This window comes from Dendropsophus ebraccatus, chromosome 11 (assembly GCF_027789765.1).
Source record: "Dendropsophus ebraccatus isolate aDenEbr1 chromosome 11, aDenEbr1.pat, whole genome shotgun sequence".
Classification (NCBI taxonomy): Eukaryota; Metazoa; Chordata; class Amphibia; order Anura; family Hylidae; genus Dendropsophus; species Dendropsophus ebraccatus.
Genome location: NC_091464.1, coordinates 96,098,043 through 96,120,648, shown reverse-complemented (window position 1 = coordinate 96,120,648; position 22,606 = coordinate 96,098,043). Strand labels below are relative to the sequence as shown.

The following is a 22,606-nucleotide window of genomic DNA, read 5'->3' as shown; positions in this document are numbered from 1 at the left end:
TGATATCAGTGACTGAGTGGGGGTCTTCTCTTCCTCCAGGCCACATACCTGTATCTGCTGCCGCTCTACTTCCCGCGCTCCCAGGAGGAGGAGCTGAGCTCGCTGCCCCTGATACCCCCAGATATCGGCAACTCAGATGGGGAACCGGTGGTCCCAGAGCGACAGATCCGAATCTGTGAGAAGCCGGGAGTCCATGAAGGTGACAGATAACTCAGCTATTAGGGTCCGGCCTCTTATAACCACAGCTGGTGGGACAGAGAGTGGGGGCTGTAGTTCTTGGGATGATACGTGCAGACCCCCCCCATCTACCTGACTAGCTCTTGGAATATATATTGTTTTATTATCGGCTTTATCCCATCATTACATCACAGTCGTATGGTATATGGATGGAACTGCAGCAATTCTCCCATAGACACGAATCATCCAGCGCTGTATAAAAAAAGGCTGGAGGGACAGCGGATGAGGTAATCACGGAGCTCGAGCTGCCACGTATACTCCATATCACAGGATCTGTATCCATATACTCCATATCACAGGATCCGTATCCATATACTCCATATCACAGGATCCATATCCATATACTCCATATCACAGAATCCATATCCATATACTCCATATCACAGGATCTGTATCCATATACTCCATATCACAGGATCCGTATCCATATACTGCACATGACAGGATCTGTATCCATATGCTCCATATCACAGGATCAGTATCCATATGCTCCATATCACAGGATCCGTATCCATATACTCCATATCACAGGATCTGTATCCATATACTGCACTTGACAGGATCTGTATCCATATACTGCACATGACAGGATATGTATCCATATACTCCATATCACAGGATCCGTATCCATATACTCCATATCACAGGATCCGTATCCATATACTCCATATCACAGGATCTGTATCCATATACTCCATATCACAGGATCCGTATCCATATACTCCATATCACAGGATCTGTATCCATATACTCCATATCACAGGATCTGTATCCATATACTCCATATCACAGGATCGGTATCCATATACTCCATATCACAGGATCTGTATCCATATACTCCATATCACAGGATCTGTATCCATATACTCCATATCACAGGATCCGTATCCATATACTCCATATCACAGGATCCGTATCCATATACTCCATATCACAGGATCCGTATCCATATACTCCATATCACAGGATCCGTATCCATATACTCCATATCACAGGATCCGTATCCATATACTCCATATCACAGGATCCGTATCCATATACTCCATATCACAGGATCTGTATCCATATACTCCATATCACAGGATCCGTATCCATATACTCCATATCACAGGATCTGTATCCATATACTCCATATCACAGGATCTGTATCCATATACTCCATATCACAGGATCGGTATCCATATACTCCATATCACAGGATCTGTATCCATATACTCCATATCACAGGATCTGTATCCATATACTCCATATCACAGGATCCGTATCCATATACTCCATATCACAGGATCCGTATCCATATACTCCATATCACAGGATCCGTATCCATATACTCCATATCACAGGATCCGTATCCATATACTCCATATCACAGGATCCGTATCCATATACTCCATATCACAGGATCCGTATCCATATACTCCATATCACAGGATCCGTATCCATATACTCCATATCACAGGATCCGTATCCATATACTCCATATCACAGGATCTGTATCCATATACTCCATATCACAGGATCCTTAACCATATACTCCATATCACAGGATCCGTATCCATATACTCCATATCACAGGATCTTTATCCTCATCCACTAATATATGTACTAAAGCACCAACCATCCAGACATCATATCTGCGCACAATGGCTCCCACATGTATATCGTCAGCTTCTCACCCATCACTGTATCCTGCTGACTGGAACCGCGATGCGTGTTTCACCACTGTGCTTCCTCAGGGGGCACTTATTGAGTTTATATACGGCTTTGGGTTCAATCTTGTCTGTGGTTGTAATTCTGTGATAATCACTATATATAAGGACTATATAGCTGCTCCTTACTAATCAGCTTTTGCATTTCCATTTTGTAGTCTATTCAGTGCTTCCTCCCATGTGTATGGTCACATGATATGAGCCCTGTGACCGCCACATTAATTTCCCGCTTGGTATCTGATCTTGCTGCCCTGTGTATTGCAGAGGACTCGGAGGAGGATGAAGGGCTGGAGCGTGATCTGTCCCTTATTGGCTCACACGCTTTTGCTCGCATGGAGGGCGACGTGGACAAACAGCGACGCCTGGCACTACAGGGGCAAATGTCTGGAGTCGCCCTACAAAAACAGCATCAGAGGAAGTGAGTGCATCACACTATGGTGCCCCTATGCAGGTTCCCCAAGCTTGCTATTGGTTCAGGGGACCCTAGATCTAGGTATAGAAGCAGGGGGTTACTCATTTTTAGGGTACGGGCAGATCACAGTTACTCCCCATCCTTGGGATATGTGCAGGTTACTCCTCAGGGTACGGGCAGATCGCAGTTACTCCTCATCCTCGGGATATGGGCAGATCACAGGTTACTCCTTATCCTCAGGGTATGGGCAGATCACAGGTTACTCCTTATCCTCAGGGTATGGGCAGATCACAGGTTACTCCTTGTCCTCAGGGTAAGGGCAGATCACAGGTTACTCCTCTATCTCTTGATGCAGGCAGATTACAGTTTACTCCTCATCCTCAAGGTACAGGCAAATTACAGGTTACTCCTCTTCCTCAAGGTACAGGCAAATTACAGGTTACTCCTCTTCCTCAAGGTACAGGCAAATTACAGGTTACTCCTCATCCTCAGGGTACGGGCAGATTACAGGTTATTCCTCATCTTCAGGGTACGGGCAGATTACAGGTTACTCCTCATCCTCAGGGTACGGGCAGGTTACTCCGCTATCTCTGGGTACGGGCAGATGACAGATTACTCCTCATCCTCGGGGTACAGGCAGATTACAGGTTACACCTCATCCTCAAGGTACAGGCAGATTACAGGTTGTTCCTCATCCTTAGGGTATGGGCAAGTTACTCCTCATCCTCATGGTACTAGAAGATTACAGGTTACTCCTCATCCTCAGAGCACAGGCAGGTTACTCTATCTCTGGGGACAGGCAGATCACAGATTACTCCTCATCCTCAGGGTACGGGAAGATTACAGGTTACTCCTCATCCTCAGGGTATGGGCAGATAACCGGTTACTCCTCATCCTCAGAGCACAGGCAGGTTACTCCTCTATCTCTGGGGACAGGCAGATCACAGATTACTCCTCATCCTCAGGGTACGGGAAGATTACAGGTTACTCCTCATCCTCAGGGTATAGGCAGATTGCAGGTTACTCCTCATCCTCAGTGTATAGGCAGATTGCAGGTTACTCCTCATCCTCAGGGTATAGGCAGATTGCCGGTTACTCCTCATCCTCAGAGTACTGGCAGGTTACTCCTCTATCTCAGGGTGCGGGCAGATCACAGATTACTCCTCATCCTCAGGGTATAGGCAGATTGCAGGTTACTCCTCATCCTCAGGGTATAGGCAGATTGCAGGTTACTCCTCATCCTCAGGGTATAGGCAGATTGCCGGTTACTCCTCATCCTCAGAGTACGGGCAGGTTACTCCTCTATCTCAGGGTGCGGGCAGATCACAGATTACTCCTCATCCTCAGGGTGCGGGCAGATTACGGGTTACTCCTCATCCTCAGGGTGCGGGCAGATTACAGGTTACTCCTCATCCTCAGGGTGCGGGCAGATTACAGGTTACTCCTCATCCTCAAGGTGCGGGCAGATTACAGGTTACTCCTCTTCCTCAGGGTGCGGGCAGATTACAGGTTACTCCTCATCCTCAGGGTGCGGGCAGATTACAGGTTACTCCTCATCCTCAGGGTGCGGGCAGATTACAGGTTACTCCTCATCCTCAAGGTGCGGGCAGATTACAGGTTACTCCTCATTCTCAGGGTACTGGCAGATTATAGGTTACTCCTCATCTTCAGGTTACGGGCAGAATACAGGTTGCTCGTCATCTTCAGAAAATGGGCAGATCACAGATTTCTCCTCATCCTCAGGGCACAGGCAGATTAAAGGTTACTCCTCATCCTCAGGCCACGGCAGCTGTCAGATCATAGGTTACTCATTGTCTCCCTGTTCTTTTATTCTCAGCTACAATCGCTGGCTTTCTCGGGCACGGACAGAAGACCTCTCAGATATTGCTGCCCTGAAGGCGTTGTACCAGTCTGGTGAGTCTCACAATTTTGCCAGTATACTTAGTACCTGGAGTGTGACACCTCACACCGCTAACACAATGGCTACTTCACGGAAGATCAGTAATTTTATAACGCCTGCTATGTTACACAATGAGGGGGCGGCCTTTGTCCCCTGATCTCACATCTTATTCCTTGTTCCAGGAGTGGATAACTGTGGCCGCACCGTCATCGTCATTGTAGGAAGAAACATTCCCGTCCTGCTGATCGACATGGAGAAGGTGAATCTCCCCGATTTGTTAGTTGGCCACACTGCTATCCAGAACAGTCACGTCAGACTCCTGCATGTCGCTGTGCCTGATGGCCCCTACATTGTGCCCAGACACCTCACAGAAATCCCAGTGCTTCCCAAAATGCTGGGGGACAAGTAATAGTAGCTCAGGGACACCTATATTGTCATCCACCTTTCCCAGACTCCTGAATGCCGGGAGAGATTATCTGTACGTGTATATACACTGTGCAGGGTTGTCATTCAGGAAGTTAGGAAAGCTGGGTGGCACCTTTCCTGGAGGCTCAGCTTTTTATAGACCAGGGGGTTCAAACTCTGCCTCTCCAGCTGTTGCAGAACTACAACTCCTATCATGCCTGGAGAGCCAACTCTTGCATAACTGCAGTGCAGCACGACTTGTCAAGGCGTGATGGAAGTTGTAGTGTAGCTGGAAAGCCTCTTGAATCGCAGCTCTTCCGATCTGTGCGATGCAGTGAGGATGCAGAACCGCACAGAGGAGTCATTCAGGGGTCAATACTACCTGTATTATCTGTCACTATGTCGCAGTTTAGTTTGGAGAAATGCAGCTCACACCCCGCGAGTCACATCTATAATAAGGCTCGTACATGGAACTTGCCCTGTATGGGAGACTGGACCCTGGTAATATAGAGATAATCAGGTAGAGGTCATATGAGGCAGGGGGTGGAGTCCTTCTGGAATTGTTTATTATTTACTTTATGATTTCTGCATGCTATATACTACATGTAACCTGCGTGTTCTGATCCTATTCGTCCAGGCTCTGCTCTACTTCATACATATGATGGACCACGTGGCTGCCAAAGACTACGTCCTGGTCTATTTCCACACCCTGACCGCCGAACACAACCACTTGGACTCCGACTTCTTGAAAAACGTGTACGACGTGGTGGATGCCAAGTGAGTTACTGCTCCATACTGTACAGTACCCCTGCTCTCTTTCCTGTCACCACTCCTCATCCACCAGGGGGTGCTGTGATAGCTCCATACTGTACAGTACCCCTGCTCTCCCTCCTGTCACCATAAGGGGGCACTGGGATCCCTCCATACTGTACAGTATCCCTGCCCTTCCTTCTGTCACCACTAGGGGGCACAGTGATGGCTCCATACTGTACAGTATCCCTGCTCTTCCGTCTGTCACCACTAGGGGGCACTGTGATGGCTCCATACTGTACAGTACCCCTGCTCTTCCTTCTGTCATCACTAGGGGGCACAGTGATGGCTCCATACTGTACAGTACCCCTGCTCTTCCTCCTGTCACCACTAGGGGGCACTGTGATGGCTCCATACTGTACAGTACCCCTGCTCTTCCTCCTGTCACCACTAGGGGGCACTGTGATGGCTCCATACTGTACAGTACCCCTGCTCTTCCTCCTGTCACCACTAGGGGGCACAGTGATGGCTCCATACTGTACAGTACCCCTGCCCTTCCTCCTGTCACCACTAGGGGGCACTGTGATGGCTCCATACTGTAAAGAATCCCTGCTCTTCCTTCTGTCACCACTAGGGGGCACTGTGATGGCTCCATACTGTACAGTATCCCTGCTCTTCCTTCTGTCACCACTAGGGGGCACTGTGATGGCTCCATACTGTACAGTACCCCTGCTCTTCCTCCTGTCACCACTAGGGGGCACTGTGATGGCTCTATACTGTACAGTATCCCTGCTCTTCCTCCTGTCACCACTAGGGGGCACAGTGATGGCTCCACACTGTACAGTACCCCTGCCCTTCCTCCTGTCACCACTAGGGGGCACAGTGATGGCTCCACACTGTACAGTACCCCTGCCCTTCCTCCTGTCACCACTAGGGGGCACTGTGATGGCTCCATACTGTACAGTATCCCTGCTCTTCCTCCTGTCACCACTAGGGGGCACAGTGATGGCTCCATACTGTACAGTACCCCTGCTCTTCCTTCTGTCACCACTAGGGGGCACTGTGATGGCTCCATACTGTACAGTATCCCTGCTCTTCCTCCTGTCACCACTAGGGGGGCACTGTGATGGCTCTATACTGTACAGTACCCCTGCTCTTCCTCCTGTCACCACTAGGGGGCACAGTGATGGCTCCACACTGTACAGTACCCCTGCCCTTCCTCCTGTCACCACTAGGGGGCACTGTGATCCCTCCATACTGTACAGTACCCCTGCCCTTCCTCCTGTCACCACTAGGGGGCACAGTGATGGCTCCATACTGTACAGTACCCCTGCTCTTCCTCCTATCACCACTAGGGGGCACTGTGATGGCTCCATACTGTACAGTACCCCTGCTCTTCCTTCTGTCATCACTAGGGGGCACAGTGATGGCTCCATACTGTACAGTACCCCTGCTCTTCCTCCTGTCACCACTCCTCATCCACTAGGGGGCACTGTGATGGCTCCATACTGTACAGTATCCCTGCTCTTCCTTCTGTCACCACTAGGGGGCACTGTGATGGCTCCATACTGTACAGTACCCCTGCTCTTTCTCCTGTCACCACTAGGGGGCACTGTGATGGCTCCACACTGTACAGTACCCCTGCCCTTCCTCCTGTCACCACTAGGGGGCACTGTGATGGCTCCATACTGTACAGTACCCCTGCTCTTCCTTCTGTCACCACTAGGGGGCACTGTGATGGCTCCATACTGTACAGTATCCCTGCTCTTCCTCCTGTCACCACTAGGGGGCACTGTGATGGCTCCATACTGTACAGTATCCCTGCTCTTCCTCCTGTCACCACTAGGGGGCACTGTGATGGCTCTATACTGTACAGTATCCCTGCTCTTCCTCCTGTCACCACTAGGGGGCACTGTGATGGCTCTATACTGTACAGTACCCCTGCTCTTCCTCCTGTCACCACTAGGGGGCACAGTGATGGCTCCACACTGTACAGTACCCCTGCCCTTCCTCCTGTCACCACTAGGGGGCACTGTGATCCCTCCATACTGTACAGTACCCCTGCCCTTCCTCCTGTCACCACTAGGGGGCACAGTGATGGCTCCATACTGTACAGTACCCCTGCTCTTCCTCCTATCACCACTAGGGGGCACTGTGATGGCTCCATACTGTACAGTACCCCTGCTCTCCTTCCTGTCACCACTAGGGGGCACTGTGATCCCTCCATACTGTACAGTATCCCTGCCCTTGCTCCTGTCACCACTAGGGGGCACTGTGATGGCTCTATACTGTACAGTATCCCTGCTCTTCCTCCTGTCACCACTAGGGGGCACTGTGATGGCTCCATACTGTACAGTACCCCTGCCCTTCCTCCTGTCACCATTAAGGGGCACTGTGATCCCTCCATACTGTACAGTATCCCTGCTCTTCCTCCTGTCACCACTAGGGGGCACTGTGATGGCTCTATACTGTACAGTACCCCTGCTCTTCCTCCTATCACCACTAGGGGGCACTGTGATGGCTCCATACTGTACAGTACCCCTGCCCTTCCTCCTGTCACCATTAAGGGGCACTGTGATCCCTCCATACTGTACAGTACCCCTGCTCTTCCTCCTGTCACCACTAGGGGGCACTGTGAGCACACATAACATTGTCTACACGGTATCCTGGTGATAGATGTGCAGTCTGTGTAGAGCGCTGGTCACACTGGTGGATACCAAAGTGATTACTGCCACATTGTAAAACCCATTGTAGGATTTAAAGGGATATTCTGTATTTTTATGGGGGTTTTTATTGCGCAGTTTCTGCCGACCTCAATGTCGTCTTTTCATCCTGACAGATATAAGAAGAACTTAAAGGCTTTTTACTTCGTCCATCCAACATTTCGATCTAAGGTAAGTCTCGTCCCTCTGCCAGAAAGTGAGGTGGCCGGGCTGTTTTGCAGCATTGCAGTAAGGGAAGTTGAGGGGGATTACTTTATCGGACATCTCGCTCAGGTTTCAGCCATCCGTTCGTGCTGTCACTTGGTCAGACATAGAATGTGCCGGATGCCGTCATCTCGCTGTCAGTGATCGGGAGCCGTCTGGTTAGAGGGACGTCTTATTTCTCAGAGCTGAGGGTTTGCTACAGATGTGATTACTGATACGTTGTGCCTGCACTGATATATTGTAGCAAAGCAGCTACATTGGGGGAATGAGATTCCGCTTCTATCCCTATAAGATGATGGGGGGGTGCACCCTCGAAGACGGCCGCACTCCTGGGACCCCTGAGTGGCAGTGAGTGTGACCAATCACTGAATCAGGGACGTCCATTGATAGGACATGTGTGCCGCATCGTCACCACCCCGGGGTCCGCGTTACTGAAGCCATCTATGTAAGCTCCACATGGGGGCGGCTAATGGCAGCTTGGGGCTTTGGTTGGTTTTGGTTTCCTCACCAGAGCGCAGGATGGGGGCGCTCTCCAGGGCCGGCAGATCTCCGCTTCATTCTTTTTCAAACAAAATAGACAAAATAAAAACCGCACAGATCATCCTGCCGGCCGAGCTGGTGACTGTAACTATAAGGAGAAACAGCTGTAGGGGACGAGACCCTGAGAGCGAGGAGAGTGTCTGCCCCCTGACTCCATCACCGCCGGTCACTGCCCCTCACCTTAGATACCGGAGAGTGTCTGCCCCCTGACTCCATCACTGCCGGTCACTGCCCCTCGCCTGAGATACCGGAGAGCACCTGCCCCCTGACTCCATCACTGCCGGTCACTGCCCCTCGCCTGAGATACCGGAGAGCACCTGCCCCCTGACTTCATCACTGCCGGTCACTGCCCCTCACCTTAGATACCAGAGAGTGTCTGCCCCCTGACTCCATCACCGCCGGTCACTGCCCCTCGCCTGAAATACCAGAGAGTGTCTGCCCCCTGACTCCATCACCGCCGGTCACTGCCCCTCACCTTAGATACCAGAGAGTGTCTGCCCCCTGACTCCATCACTGCCGGTCACTGCCCCTCCCCTGAAATACCAGAGAGTGTCTGCCCCCTGACTCCATCACTGCCGGTCACTGCCCCTCACCTGAGATACCGGAGAGCACCTGCCCCCTGACTCCATCACTGCCGGTCACTGCCCCTCCCCTGAAATACCAGAGAGTGTCTGCCCCCTGACTCCATCACTGCCGGTCACTGCCCCTCACCTGAGATACCGGAGAGCACCTGCCCCCTGACTCCATCACTGCCGGTCACTGCCCCTCACCTTAGATACCAGAGAGTGTCTGCCCCCTGACTCCATCACTGCCGGTCACTGCCCCTCCCCTGAAATACCAGAGAGTGTCTGCCCCCTGACTCCATCACTGCCGGTCACTGCCCCTCACCTTAGATACTGGAGAGCATCTGCCCCCTGACTCCATCACCGCCAGTCACTGCCCCTCACCTGAGATACTGTAGAGCATCTGCCCCCTGACTCCATCACTGCCGGTCACTGCCCCTCGCCTGAGATACTGGAGAGCATCTGCCCCCTGACTCCATCACTGCCGGTCACTGCCCCTCCCCTGAGATACCAGAGAGTGTCTGCCCCCTGACTCCATCACTGCCGGTCACTGCCCCTCACCTTAGATACTGGAGAGTGTCTGCCCCCCTGACTCCATCACTGCCGTTTACTGCCCCTCGCCTGAGATACCAGAGAGTGTCTGCCCCCTGACTCCATCACTGCCGGTCACTGCCCCTCGCCTGAGATACCGGAGAGCACCTGCCCCCTGACTCCATCACCGCCAGTCACTGCCCCTCACCTGAGATACTGGAGAGCATCTGCCCCCTGACTCCATCACCGCCAGTCACTGCCCCTCACCTGAGATACTGGAGAGCATCTGCCCCCTGACTCCATCACCGCCAGTCACTGCCCCTCACCTGAGATACTGGAGAGCATCTGCCCCCTGACTCCATCACCGCCAGTCACTGTTCCTCACCTGAGATACTGTAGAGCAGTGATTTTCAACCTTTTTTTGAGCCGCGGCACACTTTTTATACTTAAAAAATCCCGGGGCACACCACCAACCAAAATTACACTAAAACAGTACATATTATACATATAGTTAATAATATAGATTCTAAATGTATTTATACTCACTCAGTGTGAAACCTGGGCCTGTTTTCTTCTCCCCCCTGTGCTTCTCTCCTGCGCTTCTCTCCACCATACTTCTCCCCCCTACTTCTCTCCTGTGCTTCTCTCCACCATACTTCTCCCCCCTGCTTCTCTCCTGTGCTGCTCTCCCCCCTGCTTCTCTCCTGTGCGTCTCTCCACCATACTACTCCCCCTGCTTCTCTCCCCCCTGCTTCTCTCCTGTGCTTCTCTCCCCCATGCTTCTCTCCTGTGCTTCTCTCCCCCATGCTTCTCTCCTGTGCTTCTCTCCCCCATGCTTCTCTCCTGTGCTTCTCTCCCCCCATGCTTCTCTCCTGTGCTTTTCTCCACCATACTTCTCTCCCCCCTGCGTCTCTCCCCCATTGTTTTCTCCAGTTTCACAGGGGCACCATAGTTTGGGGAACTTTCCCCACAGCACATGCGACCATGTGTCGCGGCACACTAGTTGAAAATCACTGCTGTAGAGCATCTGCCCCCTGACTCCATCACTGCCGATCACTGCCTCTCACCTGAGATACCAGAGAGTGTCTGCCCCCTGACTCCATCACTGCCGGTCACTGCCTCTCACCTGATATACCAGAGAGTCTGCCCCCTGACTCCATCACTGCCGCCCCCTTGAGATGCCGGAGAGCACCTGCCCCCTGACTCCATCACCGCCGGTCACTGCCCCTCCCCTGAGATACCGGAGAGTGTCTGCCCCCTGACTCCATCACTGCCCTTCCCCTGAGATACTGGAGAGTATCTGGCCCCTGACTCCATCACTGACGGTCACTGCCCCTCGCCTGAGATAACGGAGAGTGTCTGCCCCCTGACTCCATCACTGACAGTCACTGCCCCTCGCCTGAGATGCCGGAGAGTGTCTGCCCCCTGACTCCATCACTGCCCTTCCCCTGAGATACTGGAGAGTGTCTGCCCCCTGACTCCATCACTGCCGCCCCCTTGAGATGCCAGAGAGCACCTGCCCCTGACTCCATCACCGCCAGTCACTGCCCCTCGCCTGAGATGCCGGAGAGATTCTGCCCCCTGACTCCATCACTGCTGGTCACTGCCCCTCGCCTGAGATGCTGGAGAGCACCTGCCCCCCTGACTCCATCACTGCCGGTCACTGCCCCTCCCCTGAGATACCGTAGAGTGTCTGCCCCCTGACTCCATCACAGCCTGTCACTGCCTCTCACCTGAGATAACGGAGAGCACCTGCCCCCCTGACTCCATCACCGCCGCTCACTGCCCCTTGCCTGAGATACTGGAGAGCACCTGCCCCCTGACTCCATCACAGCCGGTCACTGCCCCTCGCCTGAGATACCGGAGAGCTTCTGCCCCCTGACTCCATCACTGCTGGTCACTGCCCCTCGCCTGAGATACCGGAGAGCACCTGACTCCATCACCGCCGGTCACTGCCCCTCCCCTGAGATACCGGAGAGTGTCTGCCCCCTGACTCCATCACTGCTGATCACTGCCCCTCGCCTGAGATACCGGAGAGCACCTGACTCCATCACCGCCGGTCACTGCCCCTCCCCTGAGATACCGGAGAGTGTCTGCCCCCTCACTCGATCATCTCCTGTCACTGCCCCTTGCCTGAGATACCGGAGAGCACCTGACTCCATCACCGCCGGTCACTGCCCCTCACATGAGATACCGGAGAGCTTCTGCCCCCTGACTCCATCACTGCCGCCCCCTTGAGATGCCAGAGAGCACCTGCCCCCTGACTCCATCACCGCCAGTCACTGCCCCTCGCCTGAGATGCCGGAGAGCTTCTGCCCCCTGACTCCATCACTGCTGGTCACTGCCCCTCGCCTGAGATGCCGGAGAGCACCTGCCCCCTGACTCCATCACTGCCGGTCACTGCCCCTCCCCTGAGATACCGGAGAGCGTCTGCCCCCTGACTCCATCACTGCCGGTCACTGCCCCTCCCCTGAGATACCGGAGAGCGTCTGCCCCCTGACTCCATCACTGCCGGTCACTGCCCCTCGCCTGAGATACTGGAGAGCGAGACCCTGTGCACAGGAAGAACATCTGATGGGATTCAGCCCCCGGACTTTGTTGCCACTGGGTACTGCTCCTCATCTGAGATACTGAGGTGGGGCACTGATACCCTGTCTATGTCAGACCTTTCAGGTTTATAAATGATGGCTGCCTCCTATTCACATTACCGTGCCCACAGGGCTGTAAGATAGATCTGCTTGGTGACCTCTACAGTTTATAGGTGTATGCAGCTAAACCTATATGGCGTACATATGCCAGGATGTAACAGGGTTGTGAGGGAGCTAAAATCAGATTATTATATGAGCGAAGGAGGAGGTGACAGGGTTGTGAGGGAGCTAAGGACAGATTATGATATGAGAGGAGGAGGAGGTGACAGGGTTGTGAGGGAGCTAAAATAAGATTATTATATGAGAGAGGGAGGTAACAGGGTTGTGAGGGAGCTAAGATCAGATTATTATATGAGAGAGGGAGGTAACAGGGTTGTGAGGGAGCTAAAATCAGATTATTATATGAGAGGAGGAGGTGGTAACAGGATTGTGTGGGAGCTAAGAAAAGATTATTATATGAGAGAGGGAGGTAACAGGGTTGTGAGGGAGCTAAAATCAGATTATTATATGAGAGGAGAAGGAGGTAACAGGGTTGTGAGGGAGCTAAGAAAAGATTATTATATGAGAGAGGGAGGTAACAGGGTTGTGAGGGAGCTAAGATCAGATTATTATATGAGAGGAGAAGGAGGTAACAGGGTTGTGAGGGAGCTAAGAAAAGATTATATGAGAGAGGGAGGTAACAGGGTTGTGAGGGAGCTAAGATCAGATTATTATATGAGAGGAGGAGGAGGTGACAGGATTGTGAGGGAGCTAAGGACAGATTATTATGAGAGGAGGAGGAGGTGACAGGGTTGTGAGGGAGCTAAAATAAGATTATTATTTGAGAGAGGGAGGTAACAGGGTTGTGAGGGAGCTAAGATCAGAATATTATATGAGAGGAGAAGGAGATGGTGGTGGTTATAGAGGTTTACAGGAGATATGGGGGGGCTAAGACTAGATGCAGTATATGAAGGAGAAGGGAGATGGTGGTGGTTATAGAGGTTTACAGGAGATATGGGGGGGCTAAGACTAGATCTACTATATGAAGGAGAAGGGAGAGGGTGGTGGTTACTGGAGAGATGAGCGAATCTACAGTAGGAAGGAAGGGAATTGCTTGTTTCCTATCTGCGTTCTGCTCATTAGGCTGCGGGCTTTGAAGTCTGGTGAGGGAGTGAGGATCTATTATTAGTAACACAAGGTAATACAGTGTGACGAAGAGAAGACCGGATCTGAAGGTGAAGGGTTGTTAGGGAGCTTAGACAAGATCCCTGGATGAAATTAGAATGAGGATCTAGGGATGTGAGCAGATACAGGAGGATCATTAATATAAAGTAAAGAAGCGGAGATAAGAACAGAACAGGACGTGACCGGACTGTCAGAGAGCAAAGAAAGATTTCTATGGGACCAGGAAGTAATAGGAATATTATATAACATAATACAAGTTCTTATAGAAAGGGAAGTGGGCTGAGGGTGCGAGATGCACTATTACATCTTATAATATCATTTACTATTTTTGTTTCAGCCGGAGCACTATGTGATGACACGTGTCTGCCACCGCCGTTATGTAATACTGTGTACAATGCAGGAGGTTTTATTACTGCAATAAAATCTCTACGAGGATCAGTACAAGGCTGACGCGTCTCTACTTATTGCTGACCCTTCTGACTGCGACGTAAACACATTGAACCGGTTCTGGCTCTGAGAGCTTGTGGTGCCGCGGTATATCATCTGTACAGTGCAGCAGAGCTGTCCTTCTCCAACACATTGCTGGATTGGCAGCAGTACTCTGGATTACATAGTGAGGTCTGGATTACATACTGAGGTCTGCATAATAGGAGTGACTCAGAGCACTGAGGGAGCTGAGACAAGATCTCACATCTCAGGAGGAGCCATGGTTTAGGAGGAGGACGTGCCCGAAGATGTGATTGGTGTATGAGATGGTGTAAAGAGAACATTCAGCCCACAGTTACTGTAAATGTATTGAGATTACACAGGAGAGATAGCAGTATGGGAGATAGGGGCTGCAGCAAACTCCAAGAAGGAACACAAGGGGTGTGAGGGTATTGAGGGTACTGAGACAGGTTTCAGTCTGAGTGGATGCAGAGATGATGATAGTAGTATCAGGAAAGTAAGAGGGGATCAAGAATTCTGGAGTAACAGGAAATAAAGACATAGAGGGTAGACATATCCTGTGTCTGAGAGGGTGTGAGGGAGCTGGGAGAGGTTCTATTGTAAAGGAGACCAGGAAGCAAAAGGATTCAGAAGAAATGAAACTTAAAGCGTAACTATCATTTCAGGGTCATTTTTTTAAAACATTAAATATCAACAGTATAAGCGATTTTAAGAAACTTTGTAATAGGTTTTATAAACCAAAAGAGTTTCCTTCTGTACTGAAAAAGCAATCTCCCAGCCTCCCCCCTAACCTCAGAAGAAGCAGGATTTCTGTCTCCATTATGTGGCTATGGAGAGGGGAGGGGCTGTTAGGAGTGACTGAGCACGGAGCAGTCTTGCACAGCACAACACCCTGCAATCTTCTCTCAGTAAGTTCATAGAGAAGCACTGACCTTTCTGACCCCAGAATCCTGCGGTTTAGGTGCCCAGAGAGTCTACAAACAGCTGACCTTCATGTCACCTCTTCCTGCTCCCTCATCTCCCTCATCCCCTCCCCCCTCTATAAGGATAGAATGGGAGAGCAGAGCCCGTCTTCACTGGCTTCTCTGTAATGAAGACGTGTTTGCCTGATAATGCACAGATAAGAAGTCGGGGGGGGGGGGGGGGGGGAGGCTGGGAGATTGCTTCTTGAGTACAGAAGGAGGCTTTTTTGGCTAATGAAACCTATTATAGAGTTTCTTAAAATCGCTTATACTACTGATTTCTGCAATAAAAAAAATATGACAGTTACGCTTTAACCTCTTAAGGACATAGGACGTACCGGTACGTCCTATGTCCTCGCTTTGAAGTGCCGCGATCCCGGGTGCCGCGTGTAGCCCGGGACCGCCGCTATTAGCGGGCACGGTCTGATCGCCGTGCCCGCTAATTAGCTAATCGGAGGCAGCTGTCAAAGTTGACAGCTGCCTCCGATTACCGGAGGCAACGTTTCCCTGGTGTCTAGTGGGGGAGATCGCTCCTCCGGGACCTTGTCCCGGAGGAGCGATCTCCGTTACTGATGCCGGCCGGGGACGCGTCCAAGATGGCGCCGTCCTCGGCTCGGCACTCGTTTACTTCCGGCTGCAGCAGCCGAAAGTAAACGAGTGCCGATCTCATGGATCTCTGCAGCATATCTATGCTGCAGAGATCTCAATGAGAGATCCAAGTGTATATACTAGAAGTCCCCCATGGGGCTTCTAGTATATGTGTAAAAAAAAAAAAAAAGTGTTGTTAATAGTAAAAGCCCCCTCCCCTAATAAAAGTCTGAATCACCCCCCTTTTCCCAGGTTTTAAATAAAAGTAAACAAATAAATAAATAAATAAACATGTTTGCTATCGCCGCGTGCGTAATCGCCCGAACTATTAATTAATCACATTCCTGATCTCGTACGGTAAACGGCGTCAGCGCAAAAAAATCCCAAAGTGCAAAATTGCGCATTTTTGGTCGCATCAAATCCAGAAAAAATGTAATAAAAAGCGATCAAAAAGTCGTATATGGGCAATCAAGGTACCGATAGAAAGAACACATCATGGCGCAAAAAATGACACCTCGCACAGCCCCATAGACCAAAGGATAAAAGCGCTATAAGCCTGGGAATGGAGCGATTTTAAGGAACGTATATTGGTTAACGGTTTGAATTTTTTACAGGCCATCAGATACAATATAAGTTATACATGTTATATATCGTTTTAATCGTAACGATTTGAGGAACATGCATAACAAGTCAGTTTTACCCCAGGGTGAATGGCGTAAAAACACATTTCCCCCAAATAAAAGAAATGCGTTTTTTTTTTCAATTTCACCACACTTCGAATTTTTTTCTGGTTTCGCAGTGTACTTTATGCAAAAATTCAGCCTGTAATTGCAAAGTACAATTAGTGAAGCAAAAAATAAGGGGTCATGTGGGTTTCTAGGTGGAAAAATGCAAGTGCTATGACCTTTTAAACACAAGGAGGAAAAACCGAAAACGTAAAAACGAAAATGGGCCATGTCCTTAAAGGGTTAAAGGAATGTAACATAAGGCAATAAGGAAGTGAAGAAGTAAAAACTGCTAGTTCTTTAGAAGAACAGGGGAATAAGGGAGCTAAGGAGAGTTTTGCTATGACACAACAGATGTATGCCACATATATACCCTGCACATGGGGGGGGGGGGGAGTCTTAGGCCTGGTCACTCCTGTCACATCTTCTCATGCTGCCCCTTGCCCCCATCATTCTGCCATTACTCATGGGACAAATCAGGTCATTACAGTTCACGTGAGCATGTGCGACCACCTTAGTGGATGACCAAAGGCCGGTCGTAACCAAGGGCAACAGGCTATAAATTATAACGCGTGCAATTTTTTTATGGTGAATCACACTGGTTTTGGCTGCCGCAGTGTGAACTGGCGTGTACGGGTTTCCCTGATGTTCTCATTCAGTTGACTTTGCTGATGTTTCCAGATTCTACAAGATCCTCTGATGTTCACACTGGCGCATCTTCAAGAGCTCGAGCTGCGTCGCTTCCGCCATATTCTGGAAGAACACATAATAGATTGCAGAACTGAGGGGACAGAGAGGGCAGATTGTCAGGAGACGGAAAGTTTTTGCCGAATTATTCATTGCTTCTATACGATGGTTCCTAGTGCTCGGTTCTTATACTGCAGGTTACACCCGACATTGCTGGTTTCTATGCCCCCTCCTCGCCTCTCATATTGGTTTTGTGATCAGTTCTTGGTGGTCGGAGGACAACCTGGATTTGGAGCTAGTGTGTTAGGAAGACGGGTCCTTAAAGGTTGATGGGGTGAGACCCAGGTCATTGTATCTGACAAAATGGGAGAAATAGGGGTATGAGGGAGCTAAGACTAGATGCAGTGTATTAATTGCAGCATAAGGGAATCGGTTTGGGGGATTCGATACATAGTACGAAATAACAGTAAAGATTAGATCCATCTTCTAAAAGGAATAAAGTTGACAGGGTTGTGAGAGAGCTGAGGCAAGGTCCTGTGCAAAAGAGCTGGAGGAAGTAATTGGATGTTCGGGAACTGGGGTTAGATCTGGTGTCTGAGAACGGGAGCTGACAGGACTGTTAGGGAGTTAAGAAGACATCTGGTGTCTGAGAACAGGAGCTGACAGGACTGTTAGGGAGCTAGGATGGGATCTGGTGTCTGAGAACGGGAGCTGACAGGACTGTTAGGGAGCTAAGAAGACATCTGGTGTCTGAGAACAGGAGCTGACAGGACTGTTAGGGAGCTAAGAAGAGATCTGGTGTCTGAGAACAGTACCTGACAGGACTGTTAGGGAGCTAAGAAGAGATCTGGTGTCTGAGAACAGGAGCTGACAGGACTGTTAGGGAGCTAAGAAGAGATCTGGTGTCTGAGAACAGTACCTGACAGGACTGTTAGGGAGCTAAGAAGAGATCTAGTGTCTGAGAACAGGAGCTGACAGGACTGTTAGGGAGCTAGGATGGGATCTGGTGTCTGAGAACAGGAGCTGACAGGGCTGTTAGGGAGCTAAGAAGAGATCTGGTGTCTGAGAACAGGAGCTGACAGGGCTGTTAGGGAGCTAAGAAGAGATCTAGTGTCTGAGAACAGGAGCTGACAGGACTGTTAGGGAGCTAGGATGGGATCTGGTGTCTGAGAACAGGAGCTGACAGGGCTGTTAGGGAGCTAAGAAGAGATCTAGTGTCTGAGAACAGAAGCTGACAGGACTGTTAGGGAGCTAAGTAGAGATCTGGTGTCTGAGAACAGGAGCTGACAGGACTGTTAGGAAGCTAGGATGGGATCTGGTGTCTGAGAACAGGAGCTGACAGGGCTGTTAGGGAGCTGAGGTGAGTTCTGGTGTCTGAGAACAGGAGCTGACAGGACTGTTAGGGAGCCAAGAAGAGATCTAGTGTCTGAGAACAGGAGCTGACAGGACTGTTAGGGAGCTAAGTAGAGATCTGGTGTCTGAGAACAAGAGCTGACAGGACTGTTAGGGAGCTAAGTAGAGATCTGGTGTCTGAGAACAGGACCTGACAGGACTGTTAGGGAGCTAGGATGGGATCTGGTGTCTGAGAACAAGACCTTACAGGGCTTTTAGGAAGCTAAGAAGAGATCTGGTGTCTGAGAACAGGAGCTGACAGGACTGTTAGGGAGCTAAGAAGAGATCTAGTGTCTGAGAACAGGAGCTGACAGGACTGTTAGGGAGCTAAGAAGAGATCTGGTTTCTGAGAACAGTACCTGACAGGACTGTTAGGGAGCTAAGAAGAGATCTAGTGTCTGAGAACAGGAGCTGACAGGGCTGTTAGGGAGCTAAGAAGAGATCTAGTGTCTGAGAACAGGAGCTGACAGGGCTGTTAGGGAGCTAAGTAGAGATCTGGTGTCTGAGAACAGGAGCTGACAGGACTGTTAGGAAGCTAGGATGGGATCTGGTGTCTGAGAACAGGAGCTGACAGGGCTGTTAGGGAGCTGAGGTGAGTTCTGGTGTCTGAGAACAGGAGCTGACAGGACTGTTAGGGAGCTAAGAAGAGATCTGGTGTCTGAGAACAGGAGCTGACAGGGCTGTTAGGGAGCTAAGTAGAGATCTGGTGTCTGAGAACAGGAGCTGACAGGGCTGTTAGGGAGCTAAGTAGAGATCTGGTGTCTGAGAACAGGAGCTGACAGGACTGTTAGGGAGCTAAGGTGAGATCTGGTGTCTGAGAACAGGAGCTAGCAGGGCTGTTAGTGAGCTAAGAAGAGATCTGGTGTCTGAAAAGGAGCTGACAGGGCTGTTAGGGAGCTAGGATGGGATCTGTTGTCTGAGAACAGGAGCTGACAGGACTGTTAGGGAGCTAAGAAGAGATCTGGTGTCTGAGAACAGGAGCTGACAGGGCTGTTAGGGAGCTGAGGTGAGATCTGGTGTCTGAGAACAGGAGCTGACAGGGCTGTTAGGGAGCTAGGATGGGATCTGGTGTCTGAGAACAGGAGCTGACAGGACTGTTAGGGAGCTAAGGTGAGATCTGGTGTCTGAGAACAGGAGCTAAGGTGAGATCTGGTGTCAGAACAGGAGCTGACAGGACTGTTAGGGAGCTAAGAAGAGATCTGGTGTGTGAGAACAGGAGCTGACAGGACTGTTAGGGAACAATGAAAGGAACAATCGGTAATAATTATACAATTAGATGGGACTAAATCCATTATAGTATAAGAATATGAGGTAATGAGGGAGTAAGGACGTGAGATGAGGTTATAGGCGGGTGAGGGGCGGTGTATTACACATATTCCTGACATCCTGTGGTTGATGTTATTTCCTCTTGTTTTTCAGGTCTCCACGTGGTTCTTCACCACTTTCACCGTCTCTGGGTTGAAGGATCGTGTCCACCATGTTGACAGCTTGCACCAGCTTTTCACCGCCATCTCCCCAGACCAGATAGAAATCCCTCCGTTTGTGCTGGATTATGACGCTCGGGTAAGACGAGAGCCATGATTTACTGTATTATGCGCTGTGCGTCCGTGCATTTCGCCTTCTCAGTCTCCGTGTCTTCCCGTATGATACCACAGCGGTTTCTTCTCTCCGAGACGTCATCTGTAGAAGCGGTTAAGTGTCAGCGTGACCCGATAAAAACCACATGTAGTGTGAAATATGTGCAGAATGGAGCAACGCCGCCAACATGGAGCAAACACAGGGTTAAAGCGCCCCCCCCTTCATTCCCAGTCACCTTTGATGCTTCTCCTGCAGGGTCTGGGACAGCGAATCGGGGGAGCTGTGCGTGTGCCGGGAGCAGCCTGTGGCCCAGATGAGCCTTCATCCAGTCCAAGTGTGCTCAATCTGCTGAGATTCAGTGATAGATGCCAGAAACTGTGCTGCATGATAGCCACCCCCACCCCTCGTGTGCGCACACATCTACAGGGCACATTGCGCAAACCCCCTCCCCCCCCCCCCACCCCATTGTCGATAGGGGAGCGCACACGTCTACAGGGAACATTGCAACCCCCCACCCATGTCAATAGGGGAGCGCAAATGTCTACAGGGCACATTGTAACCTCCCCCATGTAGATAGGGGGGCGCACACGTCTACAGGGCACATTGTTTCCCCCCCCCCCCCCATGTAGATAGGGGAGCGCACACGTCTACAGGGCACATTGTACCCCCCCCCCCCAATGTAGATAGGGGAGCGCACACGTCTACAGGGCACATTGTACCCCCCCCCCCCAATGTAAATAGGGGAGCGCACACGTCTACGGGGCACATTGTACCCCCCCCCCATGTAGATAGGGGAGCGCACATGTCTACAGAGCACATTGTTGCCCCCCCCCCTTCCATGTAGATTAGGGGAGCGCACACGTCTACAGGGCACATTGCACACCTCTCCCCCCGATGTAGATAGGGGAGCGCACACGTCTATAGGTCACATTGTACCCCCCCCCCCATTTAGATCGTGGAGCGCACACGTCTACAGGGTACATTGTACCACCCCCCCAATGTAGATAGGGGAGCGCACACGTCTACAGGGCACATTGTACTCTCCCCCCCCCCCATGTAGATAGGGGAGTGCACACGTCTACAGGGCACATTACTTGCGTCATGCGGCTGCATTGGGGGTCTGTGAGCTGCGACCTGCCCCCCGTTGTGAAACACTACACACATATAAGGCGGGCACCACATGCAATAGTACCGGAGTGCTAGTCCTATCCAGACCCAAAGACTACCATAGTATGCAAAAAAAAGAATAGATCTAGAACAGGGGTGGGGAACCTCCGGCCCGCGGGCCGCATCCGGCCCCTGAGACCTCCCGATGCGGCCCGCGGCCCGCAGCTCCCCTGTGATGCTCGCCGCTCTGGAGGAGGAAGGAGCCGGCATACACAGCATCCTCCGGTGTGACAGCTGCCGGATACAGGAGGATGCTGTCTATGCCGGCTCCTTCCCCAGCAGAGCGGCGCGTGTCTTCAGTCTCCTGCGGGCCGCGCGCTCTGACGTCATTTCATCGCGCGCCGCCTGCAGGAGAAGACCGGCACAGAGGACCTGGGACAGAAGAGGACATGGGCAGCGTGGGAGCGGAGGTAAGGTGAGTGGGATGTTTATTTTTTTTATTTGGGGGTTAACTAGGCCACCAGGGACAAGACTGATGGGGGTGATAACTAGGCCACCAGGGACATGCCTGATGGGGGTTAACTAGGCCACCAGGGACATGGCTGATGGGGGTGATAACTAGGCCACCAGGGACATGCCTGATGGGGGTTAACTAGGCCACCAGGGACATGGCTGATGGGCGTGATAACTAGGCCACCAGGGACATGCCTGATGGGGGTGATAACTAGGCCACCAGGGACATGCCTGATGGGGGTGATAACTAGGCCACCAGGGACATGCCTGATGGGGGTGATAACTAGGCCACCAGGGACATGCCTGATGGGGGTGATAACTAGGCCACCAGGGACATGCCTGATGGGGGTGATAACTAGGCCACCAGGGACATGCCTGATGGGGGTTAACTAGGCCACCAGGGACATGCCTGATGGGGGTTAACTAGGCCACCAGGGACATGCCTGATGGGGGTTAACTAGGCCACCAGGGACATGCCTGATGGGGGTTAACTAGGCCACCAGGGACATGCCTGATGGGGGTTAACTAGGCCACCAGGGACATGCCTGATGGGGGTTAACTAGGCCACCAGGGACATGCCTGATGGGGGTTAACTAGGCCACCAGGGACATGCCTGATGGGGGTTAACTAGGCCACCAGGGACATGCCTGATGGGGGTTAACTAGGCCACCAGGGACATGCCTGATGGGGGTTAACTAGGCCACCAGGGACATGACTGATGGGGGTTAACTAGGCTACCAGAGGCATCACTGGGGGGGTTAACTAGGCTACCAGGGGCATCACTGGGGGGGTTAACTACAATAGCAGGGGCATTAGGGGAA

The 22,606-nt window shown here is 51.4% G+C and overlaps 1 protein-coding gene across 1 annotated transcript in view; it reads left to right on the top strand.

The window, feature by feature from the left end:
• The window catches only part of GDAP2 (ganglioside induced differentiation associated protein 2), a 55,572-nt gene that overhangs the window by 30,102 nt on the left and 2,864 nt on the right, over positions 1-22,606 (top strand). The window contains exons 7-13 of the mRNA XM_069945150.1: positions 40-199; positions 2,211-2,364; positions 4,196-4,272; positions 4,441-4,517; positions 5,301-5,440; positions 8,253-8,307; positions 20,007-20,150. Of these exons, the coding sequence (XP_069801251.1) occupies positions 40-199; positions 2,211-2,364; positions 4,196-4,272; positions 4,441-4,517; positions 5,301-5,440; positions 8,253-8,307; positions 20,007-20,150 (807 nt within the window). The remainder of the gene's footprint in view (positions 1-39; positions 200-2,210; positions 2,365-4,195; positions 4,273-4,440; positions 4,518-5,300; positions 5,441-8,252; positions 8,308-20,006; positions 20,151-22,606) is intronic.